At 38.0% G+C, this 23,243-nt stretch overlaps 1 protein-coding gene across 1 annotated transcript; it reads left to right on the forward strand.

Moving 5' to 3' along the window:
- The first annotated feature begins 863 nt into the window (after nucleotides 1-863).
- LOC124162220 (lipase 3-like) lies at nucleotides 864-21,006 on the forward strand. The gene is made up of 8 exons (XM_046538680.1): nucleotides 864-1,195; nucleotides 3,488-3,686; nucleotides 6,148-6,262; nucleotides 15,374-15,617; nucleotides 16,500-16,658; nucleotides 17,277-17,361; nucleotides 18,799-18,941; nucleotides 20,793-21,006. The coding sequence occupies exons 1-8, from the start codon at nucleotides 1,058-1,060 to the stop codon at nucleotides 20,976-20,978; spliced, it is 1,269 nt and encodes a 422-aa protein (XP_046394636.1). The 5' UTR covers nucleotides 864-1,057; the 3' UTR covers nucleotides 20,979-21,006.
- Nucleotides 21,007-23,243: the final 2,237 nt, after the last annotated feature.

Raw genomic sequence — 23,243 nt, forward strand, 5'->3', positions numbered from 1 at the left:
TATGCGTAATATTTCGAACCATGTCGCGTGAACGGTGGTGATACACATGAATCGCCACGAGAAAAAAATTCCCCTGGACTGGGGATCGAACCACGGACCAACATCTAATACCAGCGCAGAGGCACCAAAATTCAAACGCCCGTGGTTTTATTCCCGGTCCAAGGGAATTGTTTTCACGTGGAAAATCATGTATACTTACTTCATAATCAAGGTTTCGATAACGTAAACCATTTAAAGGAGAAATGGTAAACAAAGCATTGACAAGGGTTTTATTTCGATTTAATTTAAAATTTGATGGAAATTAAAGAAGGCTTTTTATTTGAAATCAGCTAATAATAATTAATAGTTTTCTCACAAGAAATGATATAATAATTTTCTCAAGAAAAAAGTGATTTTTTCAATAACAATCACTTCTATTGAGAATAGCGCTACTAGGCAATTATCAGCAAACAAAATATAAATTTATTAAATTGTTTTACCGTTTATTTTCTTCCAAAATCTTACTTATTCCTGACTTCTGGGAATAACTCGTGACAATCAATCCAAGAAAATCACACAATCTCCGCGATGTTATGATAATGCAACTGCACTTGTAATGCAACTGCTGAAATGTTGAAAACGTTCTTTTAACTGAGTCTTGAATTTCACGGCAATTTAAATCATTGGAGACGCATACAGGTACAATGAATTTCCGAGCAAGAAAGAAAACCATATTTTTCACGAGAAGTTAACGATCCATTCACGGTGAGTTGACACAATCAAGATACCTTTATTTGCGTGAAAACCAAAGATAGAGTATCAGAATATGGGCTAAGAATGAGATAATTAGGTCTATCTGATAAAACTTATCCCCGCATTTTTTAGATTAGGTGGTCCTAACACAATCACCGAATTATCGACGATGGGACAACATCGAGAAGAATTTTAGCCTTCCGTTCAGATGAACGCGGACACAAACCACAACCGAAGAACCAACAGCCCAGAATCATCCAAGTAGCACTTCTTTTCGTACTTGCAAATACTTCTACTGTGATTTCCTAACATTACCTCAGTGAAGATGGGCGAAGTCAAGCTGCTGTCACTTATTTTCATCATCGCTGTGGCGCTAGTTTCTGCGAGGATACCAAACGAGGTTAACAAGAGAAAGGCATACGATGGCTTTGAAAGGGACCTGCCAGACATTTATATGGATACAGTGAGTACCCACAGACATATAGATGTCATATTACGTGATAATTATTGTGTAAAATTTCTAATATTAATTTGATACAGTCGTCGCTTAAATATCTTTGTAAATAAACTCTTCCGATCACATGAGCAGAGTTCGTTGGTTAAGCAAAATATTGAACTCTTCGATCATGCAAACAGTAGACGCGTTGCTAAGGCAAAATATTGGTCCCAACCTTAAAGGAAACAAGTGCAAGAGCTCGCATAGGCTTCAGCGGATACGGCTAAGATTGGAATTATAAAAATGCAGATCACATGATGGATTTGATAAATCTCATTGGTTGATAACGATAGAGTTTGTTTTCATATTGTTTATTTCGAAATTGAATCGGAAACAGAAGGTTGAACGTGGTTGAAGGGCTCCGTATTAGCAATGGAGCGTTACGAGTCATGAGATGTCATTTTCTATTTTTATTGCAAATCTAATTTCTCATTTAATTGGATAACTACGAGGAAGTAGAAGAATCAGAATGTAAATCAATTTGTCCTCTGATGCCATTTTATCTCTGTTTATCTAGCCGATAAAATCTTAGACCTAAAATGGAGTTAAAATTACTTCATAATACCCTAAAATCGACTCATGGCTGCCCCGAAAACCTTTCCCTGTTAAATTTTAGATTATTAACTCGTTAAACTCGCTAAGTCTCCCTACTTCATTAGCCGCCTATTCTATCCATACTCTCCATAATCAAGGACTCGCGTATATATCGCCTTTCCTCCCTTCTAAACTCACTTCCTCCCTCCATCCATACTTTGCTTCATACAGTTAATGTATCCAACCAAATTCGAAGTAGAATTGTTTTCTTTTCCTAACAGAACATACATTGCAAAGTAATGCTGGACAGTCAATAGGTGGACACAAAATCACCTCGTAACAGGGTATTAACATACTCACGGTACAAAAATGTTTTCAAAGATCCCTACAGAAAAATGCGGAACGTCAGCCACAAGATATATCGCGCATGAATTGTTTTGGCTAATTCTCCAATAAAATATGTAAGCCAGAAATCAGAGTGTGAAATCGTAACCTGGAGCCTTATCCAATAACTACGTCACCTCGCTTCCAAGATTTCGGAATCTAACTTTCCGTTTCCTTCTTCTATTCCGTCTCTCGAAAGGGCTTTTACGCTATCCACTATGCTAAATTTTCTGCACGGTTGAAAAACGTCAATGCCTTTCAAGGCATTAACGCACTCAACTGGTATCGCCTATAACTTTATTTTTATTCCTGACTCGGCACATAATCATCCATTTCTAACGAATTTTAATGCACATACCGTACCAATATCGAAAATTACTTGTTTCGTCTTTCCAGATCCTGCAGCACCACTTTCGCGGTAAAAATATTCCACAATTTATCAGCTGGGGCATCACTTTCCGATTCCGAGAAACGGAAAGTCATTTTCCTAGACCCTCCGCCATTCCCGCCGCTCTCCGACAAGTTTCCGTGACGGAAAGTTCGGGTAGACCTAAGTGGATAGCTCATTCCGAAATGATGACGTCATACCGAGAACCAACCACGAGCTATACCAGAGGTTGAAATAGTGAATAGGGCCCCTTAATGGGTTTTGAACGCATAACATTCAGATATTCTACCGTGACGCTACCCGAAAATTTCTGGCTTCTGCCATCTACCACATCAGCGTTGCCTTTGTTCCATTTAAGTATACCGGGACTAGCCACGGTGATATCTTCTCGGAGTCACCCGTAATGAAGAAATTGTGCGAAAAATTCACAGAGAAGAAAACCACCTTATACGATATAGTCCTCAAATTTCCACTGGGGAGAATTCCTCCTAGGTAGCTTAACTGGCTAAAGCACTTTACCGGATATCGAGTTCGAATCCCGGTCAAGGCGAATGATTTTTTTCTCTGTGGATTTTTCACACAAAATACCTTTATTCATTTCATTTTCCATCTTTCCATTTCTGTGAATTCATGCATTCTTAAGGCCGTTTTACACGGTACACGGAATTGCGCAATCTGACGTACGTGCGAAGGCGCAATCAAAATTGCGTCGTGTAAAGCGGTGAATTGCTGGAACACATGCAAGAATGCGTGGATGCGAGACGGCAAAATAGCCCCTGTTCTAATTTCGTTCATGCATTCGCGCAATTCCACGCCATTTTAGAAATTAATGCAGCTCTAACCTGCGCAATTCCGTGTATCGTGTAAAACGGCCTTTACTCTCGCTGCGTTTTTCGAATGAATGAAGTAGTACATGTTAAGAAAACATGCCACATTTTTTCTGTTCTTCTCAGCCTGAGCTGATTGAGTACTATGGCTATCCCGTGGAGAAACACGTGGTGGAAACGGAGGATGGCTACCTGCTGACCATGCACAGGATACCACACGGGAAAGACCTGAGTCCAGCTGGCAACCGTTCCGTAGTCTACCTACAGCACGGTCTCTCATGTAGCTCCAGCGACTGGGTCATCATGGGACCAGGGAAAGGCCTCGGTAAGCAAACCCCGACTATGGGGTCGTTCACCACTCTTTTTTTTTAATTGTCGATTGTAACAAGGGAAACATAAATAGACCAATATTTTTCTTTTTTATCGATCCATCGCGCATTTATAGAGCAGTGTTTCCCACACTTTTTCGAGCCACCATACACGAGTCATTAATCTTTACTATAAACCCATCGGTAACTTTAAAATAATAGTTAGTATACTGTACATTCCTCCTCGACCTCTTGATTTATGTATCCATTATAAATATCAAGTGTAGGTCGTCACTCCGGGTGATTAAAAATTCATACATTATTAATTTTAACGAAATTTAATGAACCACTAACTGAGATCTTTGTTAGTAGTTCCTAGGGACATAATGATAATAACGTAATGAGGACGATTAGTTAAATGCCATAACTTTTCTCTCACTTCCAACTACCGAATTCTTAACCCTTAACTGCATGAATTTCTAAATATGTGCCAAAAAAATTTTTCTTTATAAAATGTACCAGAAACGCATCAATTCCTACATTTTAATAAATTTTTCTGAATATTTTTTATTTTCAAGGATAGATTTTAATATATATCACATATGATATGTTATGATTTAGACAAATTTTACATTTATTGAGTATGTATCACAGATTTAGTAATTTTCCACAAAATGCTTTTGTTTCACGTACTCATCGAAAATTTCTCATTGGCACCCGTACCTTTACAAATTAAAAAAATAGGCATCACTTCTCATTCGTTTCTCATGCGGGGAACTGACTTCCTTCAACATAATTAGAAGCTGATCACCGTTGATACTCGCTGACTGCTTCGAGAACCACATAGAATAACGACGGGGTGTATCATATCTGATATATAATGCCACATATAATGCCTCGCAGTGCTGTAGATGCTCAATGATGGTACTGGCCGGTGCGGGGTACCCCCTAAAATCCGAACTCGTTATAAGCGTGCCGGTTAAACTACTTTTTTAAATCTGTAAAAAGGAGCCCTACGGTAAATTGTTCAATGAATTTCAGAAAGAAAAATCGGACTTGATTATTTGCTTGTTCAGAGTTATCTCGTGGCAAAACTTGGAACTAATATGAGAGTTGGAGTTTGACATTCCAATCGCGGCCGGATATATAACGCATGTTCAGCTGCTGGCAATTTTTGCTGAGTACCGCCTAAATTTTTTTCCCAACTACAGCACTGACCATGCGTTAAAGAGGAAGAATTGTGCCCTTCAGAAAATAATCGGCAATGGGTGTAGTGTATCATAGAAGGGTGTAATGTGTAGGTTATCATAGAAGATACAACAAGCAGTGAAGGGTTAAAATAAATTTCAACCAATCGGATGTGAGCCAAGGATCCGATTGATGGGAAAATAGAAACAAAATTTATAATACGAAGTTCATGCTGAGAAAGTATATGCAATTAATGCAAATTCATGATATCGAACGGAAAAGAATTATCCTTGGCGATAAAATTCCCTAAGGAAAAAAAAACATCTTGAAGTTACAGCCTCCAAGGGTTTTTAAATTATGTCGACATTTATGAACGCTCATACAACGAAGTAAAGTTTCTCCAGGTATCTGATTTAAGATGAATATTTGAACAACTCAGAACCACTAATTAAAAAATCAAGGGTTTTCCTTTAGGTCTCAAGATGGGTCGCCACGCACAGCGCATGTGTTAAAAAATATCTCCACTCGCCTCGCTAAGAGGCCCAGTGATCCGAATTTCCCAGAGAAGTACGCGACGCTTGCATTATTTTGATCAAACTTTATATTCAAGGCCAATGGGATCAATAAAATTAATTGACTTTCAATGATACTGCTCTCGAATTGAAATAGTACATAGTAAATGTTGAGAATACAGAGAGGGGAAAAATTGTGTCAAGAAATTTGAACCCTGGATAGCATATGCCAGTAGGAATCAACATTACTAATGCTGTTTCGGTCGAAAACGCACCATTTTTAAACAGAAACTTTGAGCCAAGCGCTCCGATTGGCCGCGAGTTTGCCCTGTTGCCGGATGCCTAGGATGCACCGCAATCTACGTCAGGCAAATCATTCGCAGTCATGAGTCATCTGGAAACAGGGGAAACTCGCGGTCAATGGGAGCGCTTGGCTCAAAGTCTCTGTAGTTTAAAAATGGTGCTTTTTCGACCTAAATATCATGGGTAATTTTGGTTCATACTGGCATCAGCTGTCCAATGTCCATGGATAAAATTTCTTGACATAAATTTAATCCGCCGTGTAAATTGATAACACTGATTGATCTCATCACAGCACTGCCCACATTTTTGAAAACCGATTAAAAAGCGCCCGAATTTGAAACAAAAATCGATCTTCAAAAGGACTCGTGACTCGTATCTAAGGTCGAAGAACAATATAAATTTTTCAATTCTTTCAAAAGTCTTTGCATTAAAGACTACCTTTCAACAAACCATTTCATTTATTTTTGCAACGCAGCCTACATCCTTGCCGACGAGGGATACGACGTTTGGATGGGAAACATCAGAGGGAACCTCTATTCAAGGGCGCACGCCTGGCTATCTCCTGAGGAATCCACTTTCTGGCAGTTCACGTAAGTTATCATCGCATTGTAATGTCAGCAGAATTAACAAAATTAGAACATCAAACAGTACTTAATCACATAAATTTACATGGAATAGCTCCCTAAAATAAAAAATAAAAATATCTAGATGGGCGTGCATTCAGAAAACGTCAAAGGGGTTTGAAAGTGGTTCGTAGAATCGTTTGATTGCAGGTAAATGATAGAAATGAAAGAAAGAAGAAATAAAACGAATCAGCCTCCAAAAATAATTGCCGAGGATACCGTGTCATCAAAAAAATAACCCATGCAATCAAACTTACAGAACGATTTGCGTATTTGACACACAAATGCCAATGCCAATTATAAACATTTCTGGAAAGGAATCAAGCGCATAACCATTCTCTTATCCTTTTAGTGAAATAAATTAGTGATAGAATACCTCCATTGATCAAAATCTTCAGTGTATTTTTTTTCTTTCCCAATGGAAATAGCATATCCCACAGGTTTTTAAAAGATACATACTTCCGTTAATGTATCAGAACAAGTATATCTGTGGACTCAATATTTACGAAGTCTGATGGTAATTGCAAACCTGTGTTTCAAAATCCACTTAGGATATAAGTCTCCAAACGAGTTTAAGGAAAGAGTAGGCGGAATCGTAATGATCCATTACTGAGCCTCTTATTCAATATCCTCGTTACCTTTGCTTAATCCAAAATGTTTTAGGGTATGATATTTCATATTGTCGCACCAAAATTGATGCCAATCAAAAATCTCACTGAAATGTATCAAATCAGCGAACCTATATGATGATCCACAATAGAGCGATTAAACCTAAGCGATTCAACTCAACTCAGTAGAGATAAACACTTGCGTCTATTTTTGGCCTTGTCAATTTGAGATAAAATCCATGTTTTCCTTAAGATAAAGCAAGATGCGGGAGGATAAGCCAGTACGTAAAAAAACGTAGTAAACGTGAAAATATTCTTCTGAATATCTCGGAACGAAAACCTGTTATGAAACGAACTAGAAAAAGTAAAATTCAAGGTTTTTAAATAAGCAGTTTAATACTTAGCATTAGAACCCTTTTTCTTCTTTGGGAGACCACCACGAAGACGTAGGTATAATATCAAGCCAAAACGATTCCAGCTCTTTTCTTCACATGTAACTCACAAGTTGTTCGAGGAAAGGCTCATAAGCACGCATGAATGGATGCTCACAGTAATCAGTCGTTGCAATCGGTATAAGGAGTCATCATTTTTAAAAAAATCGTGTCTTTGGACAGCCATGAAAGAGCAGCGCGATTAGACACAGTGTCAAATGGCGCTGCTCGAGGCCCGAGGGGCGCAGGACCTAACCGACTACCCTGAATGCGGCTTGCCAGGGACCAGCTCGCCGATAGGGGTGTGACACAGGGCTGTAGCTCGCGGGGAAGTATTGTATTCTTGGAAAACTGTTGAGCGGACGCAAAAATGGAGCGAATTTTGGACCTAATTGCTACATAATAGGGTTGTTCAAGCCTATCAGAACGGTCTAAAAAAACGAATGTATATCACTTCTGATGTAATTTGATTTTGATTGGGATGAATGACAGATGCGTTGAAAAAGTAATGATGGAATTATTAGCAATCAAAATTCGAACAATTTTAAACGCCGCCAAAAACGGTCGGCCATCTTGAAATAGAGGTGATGACGAAACAAGCCTGTACGGCTGGCCTGTACCCTCGATCGCTCGATGCCAAGCTGAGCACTCTGCATGCCGACTGGACATTTGCCAAGGTTATTCCTTATTTTGAAATGTCCTATGTTGTGCATGAAACTTCGGGATGGATCAAGGCGACATGAAATCCATTCTTCAAGTTAGGCAGGCAACGTATGTAGCGTTGACAGGAATTGAAAGTTTTGTATAGCTGCATTTGCTTGGAAACTTCGTGCAGTGAACTTTCATTGTGCCTCTAGTGCAAGTGAACACAATTTGTGCCCGTAATGTACCCCTAAGTGAATGATTGCATATAGACGATGAAGTAAAGAGTGAAGTGAGTTGTGAATGTAACACCTTCGACGAAATTATTTATTTCTTCCATGCTAGTTCAATCAACCCTATACATTTCGATCTAAGGTATCTAACTATTGCCAAGGGGATATGTTTCATATTTGAGCTAGTTGTACTTTAGGGATACATCGAACGCATATTAATTTTCAATCGTTTGTTCGCTTCTAAGTTCCGTTTGATTTTATTACCTATTCATTTTGAGCATTCAACAGTGTTTACATTTCACGAATTTCGTTGCGCTGTTGTTTTTTTTGTTTTGGTCATATTTTGGTTACGGTAAGTGCACGGGTAAGAGTAATAGTGAAATTCGAAGTTTTTTGATGTTACAATAACCGGTTTAGCAATTTGTTTCAGCCTATTCATTTCATTGTCCTCGAAATGTCAATGTGAAATAACGTAAACTGATTCTAAGTCGTTAGTGATGAGTGGGAAGTGAGGTGTGGAGAATCCTTTCGAACTTCAAGGAGTGCAAATTCTTTTAGTGTGTGCAGAGTGATTGGAAAACCGATTATCATGTTTTATTAGTGTTTTATATTTATTGTGAGTCAAGTTTTTCATTGAATCAGTTGATTCGGAATATACTGATTATAAGTATCAAAAAGACAGCTCGTGAAATGTGTACGTTGTAGTGCTATTTATGATATGATGAGCAATAAATATGTACAAGTAAGGGTAATTTTGCTTATTATTGCTCTTATTAAAGGATAAAATTGTATTTTCTTTAAACACTGATCTGGCGGAAGACGCTGGAGATCTTTAAAAAAAGGTGGAATAACCCTGCTGAGCCACTTAAATAACACTGCAGTAGGGCATCTACAGGCTTGTGACGTCACACATCAATTCAAGATGGAAGTAGGGCTTTTTGGCGTAACGTAAAATTTGTCACTGTTTAAAGCCTTCTCTAAACATGTACAATGAAGAAAATAGCATAATAGTATTGTCACTGCTCCTTCTGAAGCACCATCTTTCGATTTCTTAAATAAAAAAAATATGGTGAACAACCCTATTGTGCGCCCTGAAAAAGATGTTATTTCCTAAAATCAGGAAAATTGAATGTTATTGCATTTATGCATTTTGAGCGACCTCTAAATGGGACTGAAACTTTTAGGATATCCATTCTGCAAGCTATATCATATTTTAAGAGATAAAAAATAAAAATATCCGAGAAAAAATAAAGAATAAGCAACACCCTACACAACATGCGAAGAGACCAGCCCCAGACCTCGCTTCTCCAATCAATGAAGAAAAATATCCTTCGAGACTTACGTTCGCTTTGCGAATGTCTTTTGTTAGATCCAACTGTGAAATGTGTAATGCAACACTCCGGAATTAAAAATGACTCTTACTTATGAATGTGGAATTGAGAAAGAAATTCTGGAAAAGAAATCGAAGCGCTTATGAAAAAGCTCAACTAAATTTCAATGGGTAACTTATGTGCGGCAGTTTGCTGCAATAGTTCTGTAGAAGAATGATTGATGACGTTCGCTGAATTAACGCTTGAGATGTTAACATATTTTTTTCGTCAATCCTTACGTATATTGGCAGCGAAATATTTCTATAAGCTGACCTTCAGGGATTTCAACTTACCAGACTTGCTGTCCTGTTCGTGGTGAATGACGACTTCGGTTGCTGTCCCAGCTGGCGTGTGGATGAGCATGACTGGAATTGCCGTCTGAAATAATCGAGAGTGATATATATGAGTTAATATAATTCCAATAGGGCAGTGACTAAATATAACATCCGAATTGTTGCAAAACAATTGAATGTTAAGCGTCACTGTTGCAATTTTGATCCAAAATTTTTACATATAGATATATAACAAGGGACAGAAATTTGATTTTTTTTAACAGTTCCAAACTGTGAAGTTTCCCATCGATTTGAAAATTGTGTAACGATCGTATGTTCCCATTCCACTCGCCTCTCCTGCGTATCATCCTACCACCCACCCTGAGCCCATTGACGTCATCATGAATCACTTCCCTCACTTCCATTGCCTTGCCTAAACCTTCAACAGACATTCCCCCTCACCTCGTCATTTCCCAAATCCATTCCCTGAAAACTCTACCCTATACCTCGCCAATTAAAGAAATAATTGCAAAACCTGATGAGTATACGAAGGCCTAGTCGAAATTGCGTCGTGTAAAGCGGTGCATTGCTAGAACGCATGCGAGAATGCATGGCAAAATGGCCCCTGCTCTAATTTCGTTTAATTAATGCATTTATAACCTGAGAAATTGCGTACCCCGTGTAAAATGGCTTTCATAGCTCGGATTAGGTGTTCACGGATTAGATGTTTCTGCGCGGGATCCTATATATAGACTTGATGAGAGAGGAGAGAAATATTTAAGAGTAACACCTAGTACCATGAGCCTCGGTATAATTGCCATGAGAATTAAAGAACCTGGATAGCGTAGTGGTCTGCGCAGTGGCCCGGAAAGCCAAAGGTCCGTGGTTCGATTCCCGGTCCAGGGGAATTTTTTCTCATGGCAATTCTTGTATATTTAAGAGTTGATTTTATGTGTTTATCGCATATCATGAGGGAACAATGAGAACCATGATCGAGAAAAGGATAGTATGGTAATGAGAGGAGGCGATCAAAGCTTAGGTCATTTAAGCCACGAGGGAGAACTAGAGACGGAAGGGTGGACAGACACCAACAGACACCCGATATCTGCAGGCTTAACATCCCATCCGACTGGCTAAACACGACGGGCACATAGTGTGATTCTTCGCCAAGAGATGGAATTACCATCGCGAGAAGCTCAGCGCCGTAGAATAGTAACTAATTGTAAGTCCCACATTTCTCTAAATCCGCTATCCCCCGCCCGTCAGTCCTGAGCCGTAGCCACCGAGAGACAAGGCCTGAGCAACCGTCCGTGACGTCACGACAAGAAGGGTTAGATTCTTGCCACTCGTCGTTCGCTTGAACGATCGCAACTGGACTGACCATGATTCATTCTAATTAGATATTCGAATTCCTTCGCATTTATTATGCTGCTTAAAAATCTTTACCATAAATATTTCAGATTTACCTTATTGAGCTCTCTGCGTCCTATTTATTTACGATTGCAAACTAAACCACCGGACGTAAGCAAACTCAATACTTGAACTTCTTATTCAATAACACATTCTTGCCGCGGGGAATTCTTTGAAAAGCAACAACACATTAGATCCTCCAAGTATATGATAAATTATTCCACGAGAAATTAATGAATATGTTTTAAAATGTAAATGGAATGAAGTAGCTGGCAAAGGCTTTAACCAAAATTCTCGGTAAATCACTCCGATAGTTTTAGACAGCTCACTTACTTGACGAGCTCCTCTCCGATATTGATTATCTGGATACCATGGACCTGTCAATCAAATTATATACTTTACATCTTTACGCTCATATAAAAATGTAATCCCTCACTTCCCATTACATGATATTTTGGATGACTATTAATTTATTTTACAGCATTTTTAATTCTCTAGTCTACTGTGTTTCTATTCCCTCATGTCTTTCATTTTTAACCTAGAGAAAACTAAGGCGTGTGTAGGGACACCAATGCCAAAAATATTTATTACGGGGGCTTCCGCGGTGAGTTAATTGGAGATTGCGTTTTTCGGGTTCATTCCGCGTTGACTCATATTTTGCGGACGACAGTTTCGGGCGCGTTCCAGCTCCCGTCTTCGGGTCTAAATTATAATCAATGATTATGTCCAATCATTTGGACCCGAAGACGGGAGCTGGAACGCGCCCGAAACTGTCGTCTGCAAAATAGGAGTAAACGCGGAATGAACCCGAAAAACAATCACCGATAACAATATTTGTTTAACAATGAATAATTGAGAATTATGACTTACAGGAATTCATAAGAATTGATTTACCAAATAGGAGTCATGAATAAATACAATTTGACGAATTGCCCAACTTTTTAACTAGAAAGCAACTGACTTTTCTCTCGCTGCGATCAATACAATAAGCCTTCCAATAAAAAAGAGCGGTTAATAAATGCTACTCTAACCAATTGGATTATTTTATATTTTTTAAAATGCTACCACGGACGTGCTCCTTTTATTCACGATTAATTAAGTTAGTAATTGTTTGAATAATTGGCTAGCAAGACTAAATTGACGCTCTTAGACTCCACTAAACAATAAAATTAAAATAATTTACGCACTTCCAAGCATAGGAAATCTTGGACTGCTGTTAATAAAATTAAAAGAAATTCTACTTTTTTGTGAGTAGTATGTGAATGTTGCTATTCAACTCCTCATCTCTTTATTTATAACCTGCAAGATTAATTGTACAGAGCCGTACAAAAAACACCATCGACCTCTGAGAAATTCCATGTTCTGGGACGTCTACAATAACGATGTCAGGCAGTTTAACAAAAAAATGATAAGAGTAAATATTTAAATTAAATCATGAAAATATTTCATTCACATCAAAAAGTGACATAAAACAGAGATCTTTTATGCACTGGAGTAATTTCACCATGACTGTGCTACCTTTACTTATTACCGTATTAACAACCTTTCAGTATTTGCTTAAAGCAATCTGAATAAAATGATATCCTTCGATCCACCGAATGGGATTCATGACTAAATTAAATTTGCCGAATTACCTATTTAACAAGAAATAACTTTTCCGTTACGAAAATACTTTCAATAACTAATGCAGGAGCGTTTAATAAATGTCTTATCACTCAGGAGACTTTAAAAGTATCCATCGATTCATGTCCTTAAAATTTAAACTCGGCAATTTCATCGAGATAATTAGTAGTCAACTTAAACAAAACAGAAAATTCTTTTGAACACACTTTCATCAACAACTCTATAATACGTACCTTTTTGTTCTTTGTTGGCTCAAATTCTTCTCTCATAATGGCGCGAATGCATTTTTCTCGAACTTCTGGATCGCTCGGGAAATTGAAAACAGACACCTTTGGCCCCGTCTTGTAATTTCCTCGGTAATCAGAAACACTGCGGTAGTTAGGCTAATTGCACCTCTTTTTACACTTAAGTAGAACTTCAGTAACATCCACTGCTACCGCAGAACGAACCACTGCTAACAACCTCTTTATTATCTTCAAATTATAGTTTTATTTTCACGTCTCACTCATTGAAGCGACTTCTGTTTACCTCTCCGACAATGCCACTATCCTTCCATCAACAACTCCCTAACAACATTTGTAACCCCACTCGTCCTGACGTCACCGACGTTCTCTGCTCGCTTGCGTAGGCCTTGTCTCTCGGTACCTACGCCTGAGCCCACCCCTCTAGAGTTTCCCTCCTCTCTGTGACCTCACAGCAAGCCTCTGACACCCCAGATCAAGGCTCGCGCAGGGTTCATGTTACGAAGACCATAAAACATTTGCTTTGAGGAAAAATAGCAAGTTACACGGGAACAATAGAGACATGTTTCATCCCAACCCCCGCCTCGCCAACTGACCTTTATCAGCCTACCGTCTTAAAAGCTCCTAGTTTCTCTACGTCAGCTGCAACATGAGTCACCTATAGGGCCGAAAGGTGCTTAACATTGACTTTCGGAAGATGATAATATTTTTATTATTTTCAAAATTAGAATAAATGAGACCAAAAACGACTTCGCTGTGATTTGGTGGAATATTTAAAAATACGGGGACGTGTTCAGAAAATTACGGGAACTAAATTTTTAAATTTCGCTTGAGTTTGAAGAGTCCGATTGCCAAAGTTTTTATTATGCCGGTATATATACTCCTACGTTATGATAACATTTTGAGCTGCATTACTGTTTACTTACAATTAGACTGAGACAGCCGCTCAGGTTAGACGTGTTCTTATAACCTTGGCGATTTTCGGTTAACATTGCTTGTCCGTGGAATTTGGACCAAAAACAAAATTTGTAACGATGCCTCAGCCTCCATATTCGCCAGACATGACTCCGTGTGACTTATTTCCATTTCCAAAAATAAAGAGAACCTTAATTGTCTGTCATTTTACAAACATAGACGACATGAAATGCAAATCACTGAAATAGCTAATGGCTATCCCAAAGATCGAGTTTGATAAGTGTTTGAAGGATTGGAGGAGGGGGTTTTAGGGGATAACCCCCCCCAGAGCTCAGAATTTTTTAAAAGTTTAATCCATTTCACTTTATTGGATTATTATTACTTAAGGAGTACTGTAAAGATTGATGAAATATCCCTCACCACTTCACACACCATTTCGAACCATTTATCTTAAAAACATTTATGGGGGAGGGCCCATGCACCTCCCTGTTACCCTATTGGGTATTCCACACCACCAACACCCCCGTATTAGTTGTATCTACCACCCCCCTTAGACTTAAATCCTAGCTGCGCCCCTCGGTGGAAGTGTTGGTGCAAGTGCATGACAGTATACAATATGGACTACATTGAAGGCGACAACATTACTTAGATAAATTAATAATAATTTTTTTTCAAAAATGAAAATTCGCATGTTTTCTGTACACACTTCGTAATTCAGGGTGGTATTAATGTAAGTTGTTGCGAACGTGCTTCAATATGATGTACCACTCCCGTTCGACCGTTCATAATTCGCGAATAATTGTTCCCTGAAAACTTCGACTGCGATAGAAATTGAAAACTTATGCCATCATCTCGAAATACCTATTGTCATCGAGTGTAAAGAGAACCAAGTCAAAATTTGCCTCAAACTCTGATATCAATCATTTCAGAATTTTCTCAGATGTAAATGTACTTGATAACGTTACCACGGTTCTTATACATGTGGCCTAGAATTTTCAATGTGAAAATGTAACTTTAAACGAATATTTTATTGCGAAAGTATAACAAATATGAACATCTTTTATGATATGCTGCTCCTTGTGGGGCAAGTTATTAATATTACTTAAATAAGACATGCCTTTAGCTATACTTCCACTGATTTTTCTTTCTCATGACGCGTTTCGTTGACACAACAACATTTTCCAGTGCACTTAGTTTATTATAAAATAAATTCAGTGGAAATACTATAATATCTTATTTGACTAAATTATAAAGAACATTGAGGGCATCACTCGTTCAATTTTTTAACAGATAATAATGACTCTGGGATATATTTCCTCCCTGATATAACAGATGGGACCAAATGGGCAGATACGACCTCCCAGCTCAGATTGACCACATATTGAATCAGACGGGACACGAGCAGTTGTTCTACGTGGGTCACTCAATGGGAACCACCATGTTTTACGTCATGGGAGCAATGAGACCAGAATACAACTCGAAGATAATAGCACAATTCTCATTGGCTCCGGTGGGTTTCATGGGCAGACTACAAACGCCCATCAGCTACCTCGCGAAGTTCGTCAACCAACTTGAGGTGGGTATATTTACATCTATATTAATCAGCATCAAAAGTATCTGAACTAATACATACAATCTCCATGCCTTTTAAGCTTTAAAAAAATAAACGTGCAAGTACACGTCTTGGATAAAGTAATCTCTGAGCAAGCACCACTGATGAAATCAAATTAATCGAACCTCAACGGACCGGATGAATGTTTTCGAACTGGATAAATTCTCAGAAATAATATTTCAAACTTCATGTCATATGAAATGCCTAGATATCATTAATTTCAGAAAATAATTGGGAACTAAACCGAATCTGTACATAAGAATGAATGAAATTAAAATACAACAGACAATATTAAACATTAATAAAAGGAATGTGTATGTGTAATATTTCTAAACCTGCCGCGTGAACGGCGGTGAAATATACAAGAATTGCCATGAGAAATGGCATTCTCATGGCAATTCTTGTATATTAATAAAAGGAAGATAAAAGAAAGAACTGAAAATTTGAAAAAAATTATAAATTCAGATATAAGGTTTATTTCGAACAATTCAAATAATACGCCTTCCATCACCTAAGTTTCATGACGAGAATATGTGATAACGAAGTTCACATAATGTATGTTTTTTTTGCAATAAATTCAACAGAAGGATCTCTAATGAACACCAAAGCTGCTAAATTTTATCTTCTTTTCACTACGATGATATCCACATCTCTTCCCAGTTAATGCATAATTGTAATATCTTTTAAATATTTAAACTAGCAGCATGCCAAATTAACTATACACAAATTAGAAAGGAATTGCAAGAGATTTTCTTTTGGATAACTGGTTTTGCATTATTTTTTTCAATAGCAATATTTGATGTTGGAAATAAATAATTTTTGAACGAAAACTGCGACATTTTTCAGTGGATTGCGGACAAACTCGGCATAAACGAGTTCCTGCCCAATTCTGACTTGCTGGATTCGATTGGTGCAACGCTGTGCAAAGATGAGGCTATCACCCAATCACTTTGCAGCAACATCCTCTTCCTGCTCTGCGGATACGACTCGAAGCAACTAAATGACGTGAGTAACGAAAACCACAGTCTCTCTCAATCAGACCTATCCCACCAAAGTTTTGAAACCTCAGGTCCACGGAAATACTCAAATAGCACCATATATTTAATGGATATCTATAGCAAGTCACTAATGTCTTGGACAATGCTCATAATTTTGAGCATTTCTTATCCAAATTTATATATCTATTGCTAATTTATAAAAGCGCGTGAATTTAATACGCATATGAGTAAATTAGTGCTGTAAGGGGTCAATATAAGACATGAATGCAAGAACCAAATAATATCCAAAAGTGTAATCCATAATTAGGTATTGTTTTTTGCAGTCATGGAGTAGATGTAGAAAGCCATGAAAATATTCACTTCCAGTATGAAAAAGTGATTTTTTGATACTAACCAGTTCAATCAAAACGAAACATTGGTTACATGCAGGATAATTTGAAGAAATTTCAGATATTCAAGTATATGAGGTATAAACACCAAGGATGAAGTTTGCCATTAAAAAAATATTGAAGTAAACTTGAAAAGCGGCATATATTGTAGTTACGGTCTTATAAATATAACCTTAAACTACGCGCTATTCTAAATCACTTTCACACATTTTATTTTCCCATAATTTTCTCCATAGACTATGATTCCAGTCATCATTGGGCATGTTCCCGCTGGGACATCGACGAAGACTATTATTCACTACGCCCAAGAAGTCAATTCAGGTACAGTTATCAGTAATTGAGTTTTTGACATCAAATACGATAGTCATTTTTTTTTCGACCTCCGATGGGTCATGAAAAGAAGACGAAATGATTGATTAAAAATTAGTTCATTGCTAGATATTGAGCACACTTGTATCTTTTCGACATTTTCGGCTTGGCAATTGAGGAATTCGTCGTGCCTGTGGACATAATTTTCAATACCTTCTTCATAGGTTGTTGCCGCCAATGACTTGCTACGAATTTTGCCTTTGTCCTGAAGCTCACCGCCCGTTTGAAAACGCTTCCCTGCTAGCCACTTCTTTATTTCAGCGTAAAGATGGAATTGACATGGCACTAGGTGTGCTTTGGACGGGCGGCGGGTGATCGAAATGTCTAATTGAAATTGCTCAAGGACCAGTTGGGCTGCATCAGGGCTGAGATGACGGGCGTTGACATGGATCAGAACACTTCCAGAAGTCAGCATGTCTCTCGTTTTGTTTTGAATGGCAATGGACGTAATGTTTCCCACTTTTCCACATTCTAGCTACAGTGAATTAAAAAAAAATTCCCATTTAGGTCAAGACATGTCAAATTTGAAGCCATTCGGCGAGTTTTCTGGCTGGTGGAGCGAGTGGTGCGGAGGACACGCGGTTGCCCTGCCTGCGCAGTACCCGCCTGTCGCTTGTATGGTGTTTTTGCTGAGCGATCGGAGGTTGAAAAAAGACCGCTCTCGTATTTGTTATGCATAATTCGTTTTAAAGTACAATATCCTCCCTTTTTAACATCTTGATTTATATACCTATTGCAAATATCACGTGTACTATGTCAATCTGGGCGATTAAAAAAATGATTTCTTGCCAACGTGTCGGAACTTAATGAATTCCATTTTCAGGGCTGCAGAGAAAAAATTCCTTTGCGGTTACAACACCTACATCTCATAGCTTATTTAACAATATCGGTACAATTTTAAAAAGGAATGATCTCATACGAATTTGATATAGGAGTTCACATCATTGCATGCTACATGTTTTTATTTGAATCAATCTTCCATCACTGTACACCTGCACATCACTGTACACTGTGCCACAGTAGGTGGAATAAATATAATAATTGAACTTGAAAAACGTAAGCGTGATGTCTCAGGGATCCTTCAAAAGAGACCCTTGTGAGTCAATATGCACAACATGATAACAAAAAAAACTTTATAGAATCACAAGAAAAAAAAACGATGGTATCTTCGCCTCAAAAATTCATGTGTCCCATATGCTTTCAGGCTTACTTGTGTATGGCCGTATTTATTAACCACAACTTGTATACCAGGGATAATCTAACTTTGACTATGGTTTTTTTCACTGGCATGCGAGTGATTTAAAGAAAAAAAAATCACAGAGGCTATTCACTTCATACTAAGTGGTGTAAATATAATGATTGTTCTATCAAGATTGTTTTTTCCAACAGGGAGATTCAGTCGCTTTGACTACGGTAAGGTAGAAAATCTGAGGATATATGGACAGGAAGTGCCTCCTGACTACAATCTCAGCCTGGTAACGGCGCCAATTTACTTGCACTACGCAGAAAATGACTGGCTTGCTAACGTTGAAGTAAGAATAGTTTATTTCATATCTACTAAACATAATAATACACCCAGTACCTAATATTACTTTGCTATATCTTAAATATTAAAAGCATATTTTTTTCCATGGTCTTTTAGTATCCATTACAAAACTATTTTGTTCCTTTAAGGAATACATGTAAAAACTTTTAAATACTTCAAGTAATACTTTGTCGCATTACTTTCTAAAAACTTGTCGTCTTTATGCTTTTGGGATATAAAGATGATAAGTTTTTAGAATGTATACCTATGTCCAGGGGCACAGCTAGGAATTAAGGATAAGGGGGGTTTTAGGGTAAGTATTACTTACGGGTGTGGGGGTATAGCGTACCCGACGGGGCAAGCAGGAGTTGAGGGGGCCCTCCTACAGAAGTTTTTTTAAGAATAATGGTTCAAAATGGTTAATGAGTTTTACGGCTTTCTGAGGAATATTTGAAAAATCATAACACTATACTTTAAGTAATGCTGATCCAAGCAAGTAAAAGAGATTAAACTTAAAAATTTCTCTGAGCTCCAGGGGGGGAGGGTTAATCCCCCAAAACCTGCTGCTCCTCTGCCTACCTTCACATTTGCCTTTACTTATTTAAAATATGGAGTTTTACATTCTACATGTTCAAAATTGCATGCACATTAGCTAAATTTCGGATACCTGTCACTAAAATAATGCGTCCAATCATTTTATCCGTCATTTATGAGTCATCACTACAACGATCACTAAAGTGATAACTCGCCAATGATCGTCGCCTGCAATTGCTTTTTCACGATCAGGATTCCCATCACTTTATTCATCACTCGTCAGGTATGGAGCGATTGCAGCGCAACGTTTGGCAATCTAAGGAACGACATAGATAAACAAACACGATCTTTATCATCGTTATGCGGGTCCTTTAATAACGAGCCGTGATATCTTGAGTGATGCGAAAGTCGACGGCAGGAGGGTCCGCGTGATTCAGAAAAATGATCACTCGAGCGATCACTTTTCCAGTCGCGAAAAGCGATCGCTCGAGTGACAGATTTATTGTTTTTCTGTAAACATTAAATGTCCTTTTCTCGGCGCGTCTGTTCTTCCGTCCCTGACATCTTCGCCGGAATCGATCTTCAGCCAATCAGAAGGCTCGGCCGCTATTAGTGTTTGCAAAGCCACGCTTGCCATTTAAATAAATGACAGTTTTAAATGCAGAAGTGACGGAATGAGTGATGGAAAAAGGGACGGTGGGAATTACCGTGTGATTCAGAGAATGATTGGGCGAGCGATCACTTTTTTGGTTCCTGAAAACCTATCACCGGAGCTATCTTTCTGAGGGATGGAAAAAAATGATTTTGATTCAGGCTTCAGATCACTTTCGCTGGACCGGTCGAATTCCGCCTCTATTGAGAGAAGCCTCAATTGCTGTGCGAGAGTCTCGTCCCGGCGGACGAGATAAGACTTACATTTCTCGGCATTGTCGGGACGAGACTCTCGGCGCGGCGAGATATTCGTCCCGACAATGAATGGAATTACATTTTTGACTACCATAATTTAAAGTCAAATTGAAATTATTTCTACACATTTTCAACCCCTTCCTAAATAATTATTAAGTTCGTATCTTTCATCTAAACTACTCAATAATGTTTTGAAAAAAATATCTACAGATACTATTACATTAAGCATTTAATATTATGTAGCTGTATTTTTAAGAAGTAGATGTAAACACATTTTCCTAAATCCATTTACCTAGTACAAAGCCATTTTTCGATACTGAGTTCGGTTGATTTTTACAAGTTTCATAATATGTTTCGAATATTCAATCATATCATCGCAGTAATTATGAGTAAATCTCCGGATTACCTTAATTTTTAGGATGTCATGGACCTGTCCAATAAACTTCCGAACGTGGTCGAAAAACTCGAAGTCAGCGACCACGATTTCAACCATCTGGACTTCTTGTGGGCCATCGATGTGAAGGAACTTGTGTATAACAACATAACGATGCTGATGAAGAAACACCTGAACTCAAGACTGCATTCAAATCGCAGGCAATCATGAAGACGAGGAATTAGTGACGCAAAAATGAGAAATCACGAAAAAAATAATTACGATGAAGAAATAGGATTGGAATCTTTTGATCATGTAAATAAAATGAAAAGATTACTGTGAAATGAAATGCATTCAATAATGCAACAACGTCATTTATTGCCCCTTATATGCACAATTCACGATCCCAATCTAACAGGCTAAACAAAAGCATTAAGAAAGAAGATGGCAACGCCCAATTTAAAAAAAATTCAATTTACCTTTATATTGTGAATCAAAAGCTATAGACTTCGTAATGCCACACAATATATTTGACCAACCATAATAATAATTTTGATTGACCTTAATAGATGGTGTATATCATAACAGTTGCCATAAAATGCATATTAATTCAAGTAAACATACAGATAAAAATAATAATAATTATACATTCTTACACGTTTTACATTCCAATTACTTTCAAAATACTCTTCTATGGAGTTAATGGAATATTTTACCAGCCAAACGCTCAATAAAAATTTAAAGTTAGTAACATTTTTAATTTAAAAAGAGTAGTTAACCAGTTTAACAACCTGATATAAATGTTATGGAAATAATCATAGTTTAAGGAATATCCTTATACTTGAAATCCAAAAGCCTCTACAGCTACTAACTGGGTCTCATTCTAGAATCATGACAGCAGCTTTTAAACATCCAACATAGAACAAAACAGACTTAATAAATGTTTAACAAACGTTATTTTCCAAGTTGCAAACGAAATGAAATCAGGTTTTCAATAATTAGTAAATACCCACCTAAATCTGTCCGCACAAAAATTTTTATGAATTAATGTTCACAATATGTTCATTATCAGTCGACATAAAATAATTTTTTCAGAGAATTTTCAAAGGAAAAAAACCATTGAATGCGTTGGATAATGTTGAAATGAAAGCCTGGTAACAAAGCTACTAATTTTTTTCCAAAACTTATAATTGATCCCAGCTGAATCCAACTTCTCTAATACAGCCTAACATATCTCACTAATCAATTAGGACGCTTGATCTCGTCCCTGTAGATAAAACGTGGAAATATATACACTTCTCTATAATGAACGTTGAAACTGTCGGTGCTGCTTGTTTTATAGTTGTGAACTTTAGGTCTAGAGTAGAAATGTCTAGATTTTCTGTTCAATGGTGAGGCAGTGAAAAAAAGTGGCATGCAATTACCATCATAGTTTCGACATGGGACATCATCAGCCACTACATAGCATGAGTTGGTACATAAGTATAACGAAGTACGTAATCGATAGCATAAATTGCAATACAAATTGATATATTACAGATTTCCAGGTTTAAAATTTCTTATGCGAGTTAATATTGTTTCCACACAGTCAGCAGCTCCATCTTAGAATAAGGATATATAGTAGAAATTAAGATAAATGCAAAAATCAACCTTAAAATTCAACTCATGCAGTCCCATTTTTTTAGCATTTCTGTATTGAGGATAGCTGCACCCCTGTGGATAAAAATAAAAAACTCCAAAATGATCAATAGGGTGGTTTCCTATTATTTTCTATTGCCTAAATCGAAAGATTATTACTCCTGGAGTACGTATTTCACGCTTTTAGATTTTTAAATGACGATACCTACTTTTCGCGATTAAATGAAAAGCGAAAATTTTCAAGCGCACGAAAACGCGACGGGAAAAAGAATCAAGAATCATGAGGGTTCAAGGCGAACCCTCTTGAGGTCACAACACACCGGGGCCGGGACCCAAGCCCGTGGCTTATACGCCCGATCACCCGGGGAGGGGCTGGAGAGGTAGGAAAAAGGATAGAGGCGCCGCCGCGATGGGAGCCCGCCGACGCCTCTGGGAAAGGATAGGAGCGGAAGGGAGGGACGGGGAAAACACCTTAACGCTACAGAGCGATAAGGGCCCACTAAATAGCGAAACCAAGCATACGCAATTAGTTTTCTACCAATTTTAGCAGATTTTCCTATGAGGCAGAGAAATCTATCGATCGAATCGGTAGATAAACGCGACGGGTAAGTATGCATGCCGGGAAAACACCCGTGTGACGTCGTTCTGGTTCCCGCTGCCGCAAGTGAGGTGACCTAGGGGCGAGGCTTTGAGCGCTGATACGACGCAGGATGCTAGCAGGTAGCAGAGTACCCTGCTAGCTGGTAGCGCTTGGCTTAAATAAGGATTATTAATACCTTATCAAACGAGGAAAACTTTCCGACCTTAGCCAGTTTTAATAAGTGATTATTGAGACATGTTTCCCTGAGCTCTGTGCTT

This window comes from Ischnura elegans, chromosome 7, assembly GCF_921293095.1.
Source record: "Ischnura elegans chromosome 7, ioIscEleg1.1, whole genome shotgun sequence".
In the NCBI taxonomy this organism is placed as follows: Eukaryota; Metazoa; Arthropoda; class Insecta; order Odonata; family Coenagrionidae; genus Ischnura; species Ischnura elegans.

Coding starts and splice junctions, on each gene's coding strand:
- LOC124162220 (XM_046538680.1), top strand. CDS start 1,058: ATGGGCGAAGTCAAGCTGCTGTCACTTATTTTCATCATCGCTGTGGCG. Junction 17,362..18,798: donor CGCCCAAGAAGTCAATTCAG/GTACAGTTATCA, acceptor TTTTTCCAACAG/GGAGATTCAGTCGCTTTGAC. Junction 18,942..20,792: donor ACTGGCTTGCTAACGTTGAA/GTAAGAATAGTT, acceptor CTTAATTTTTAG/GATGTCATGGACCTGTCCAA.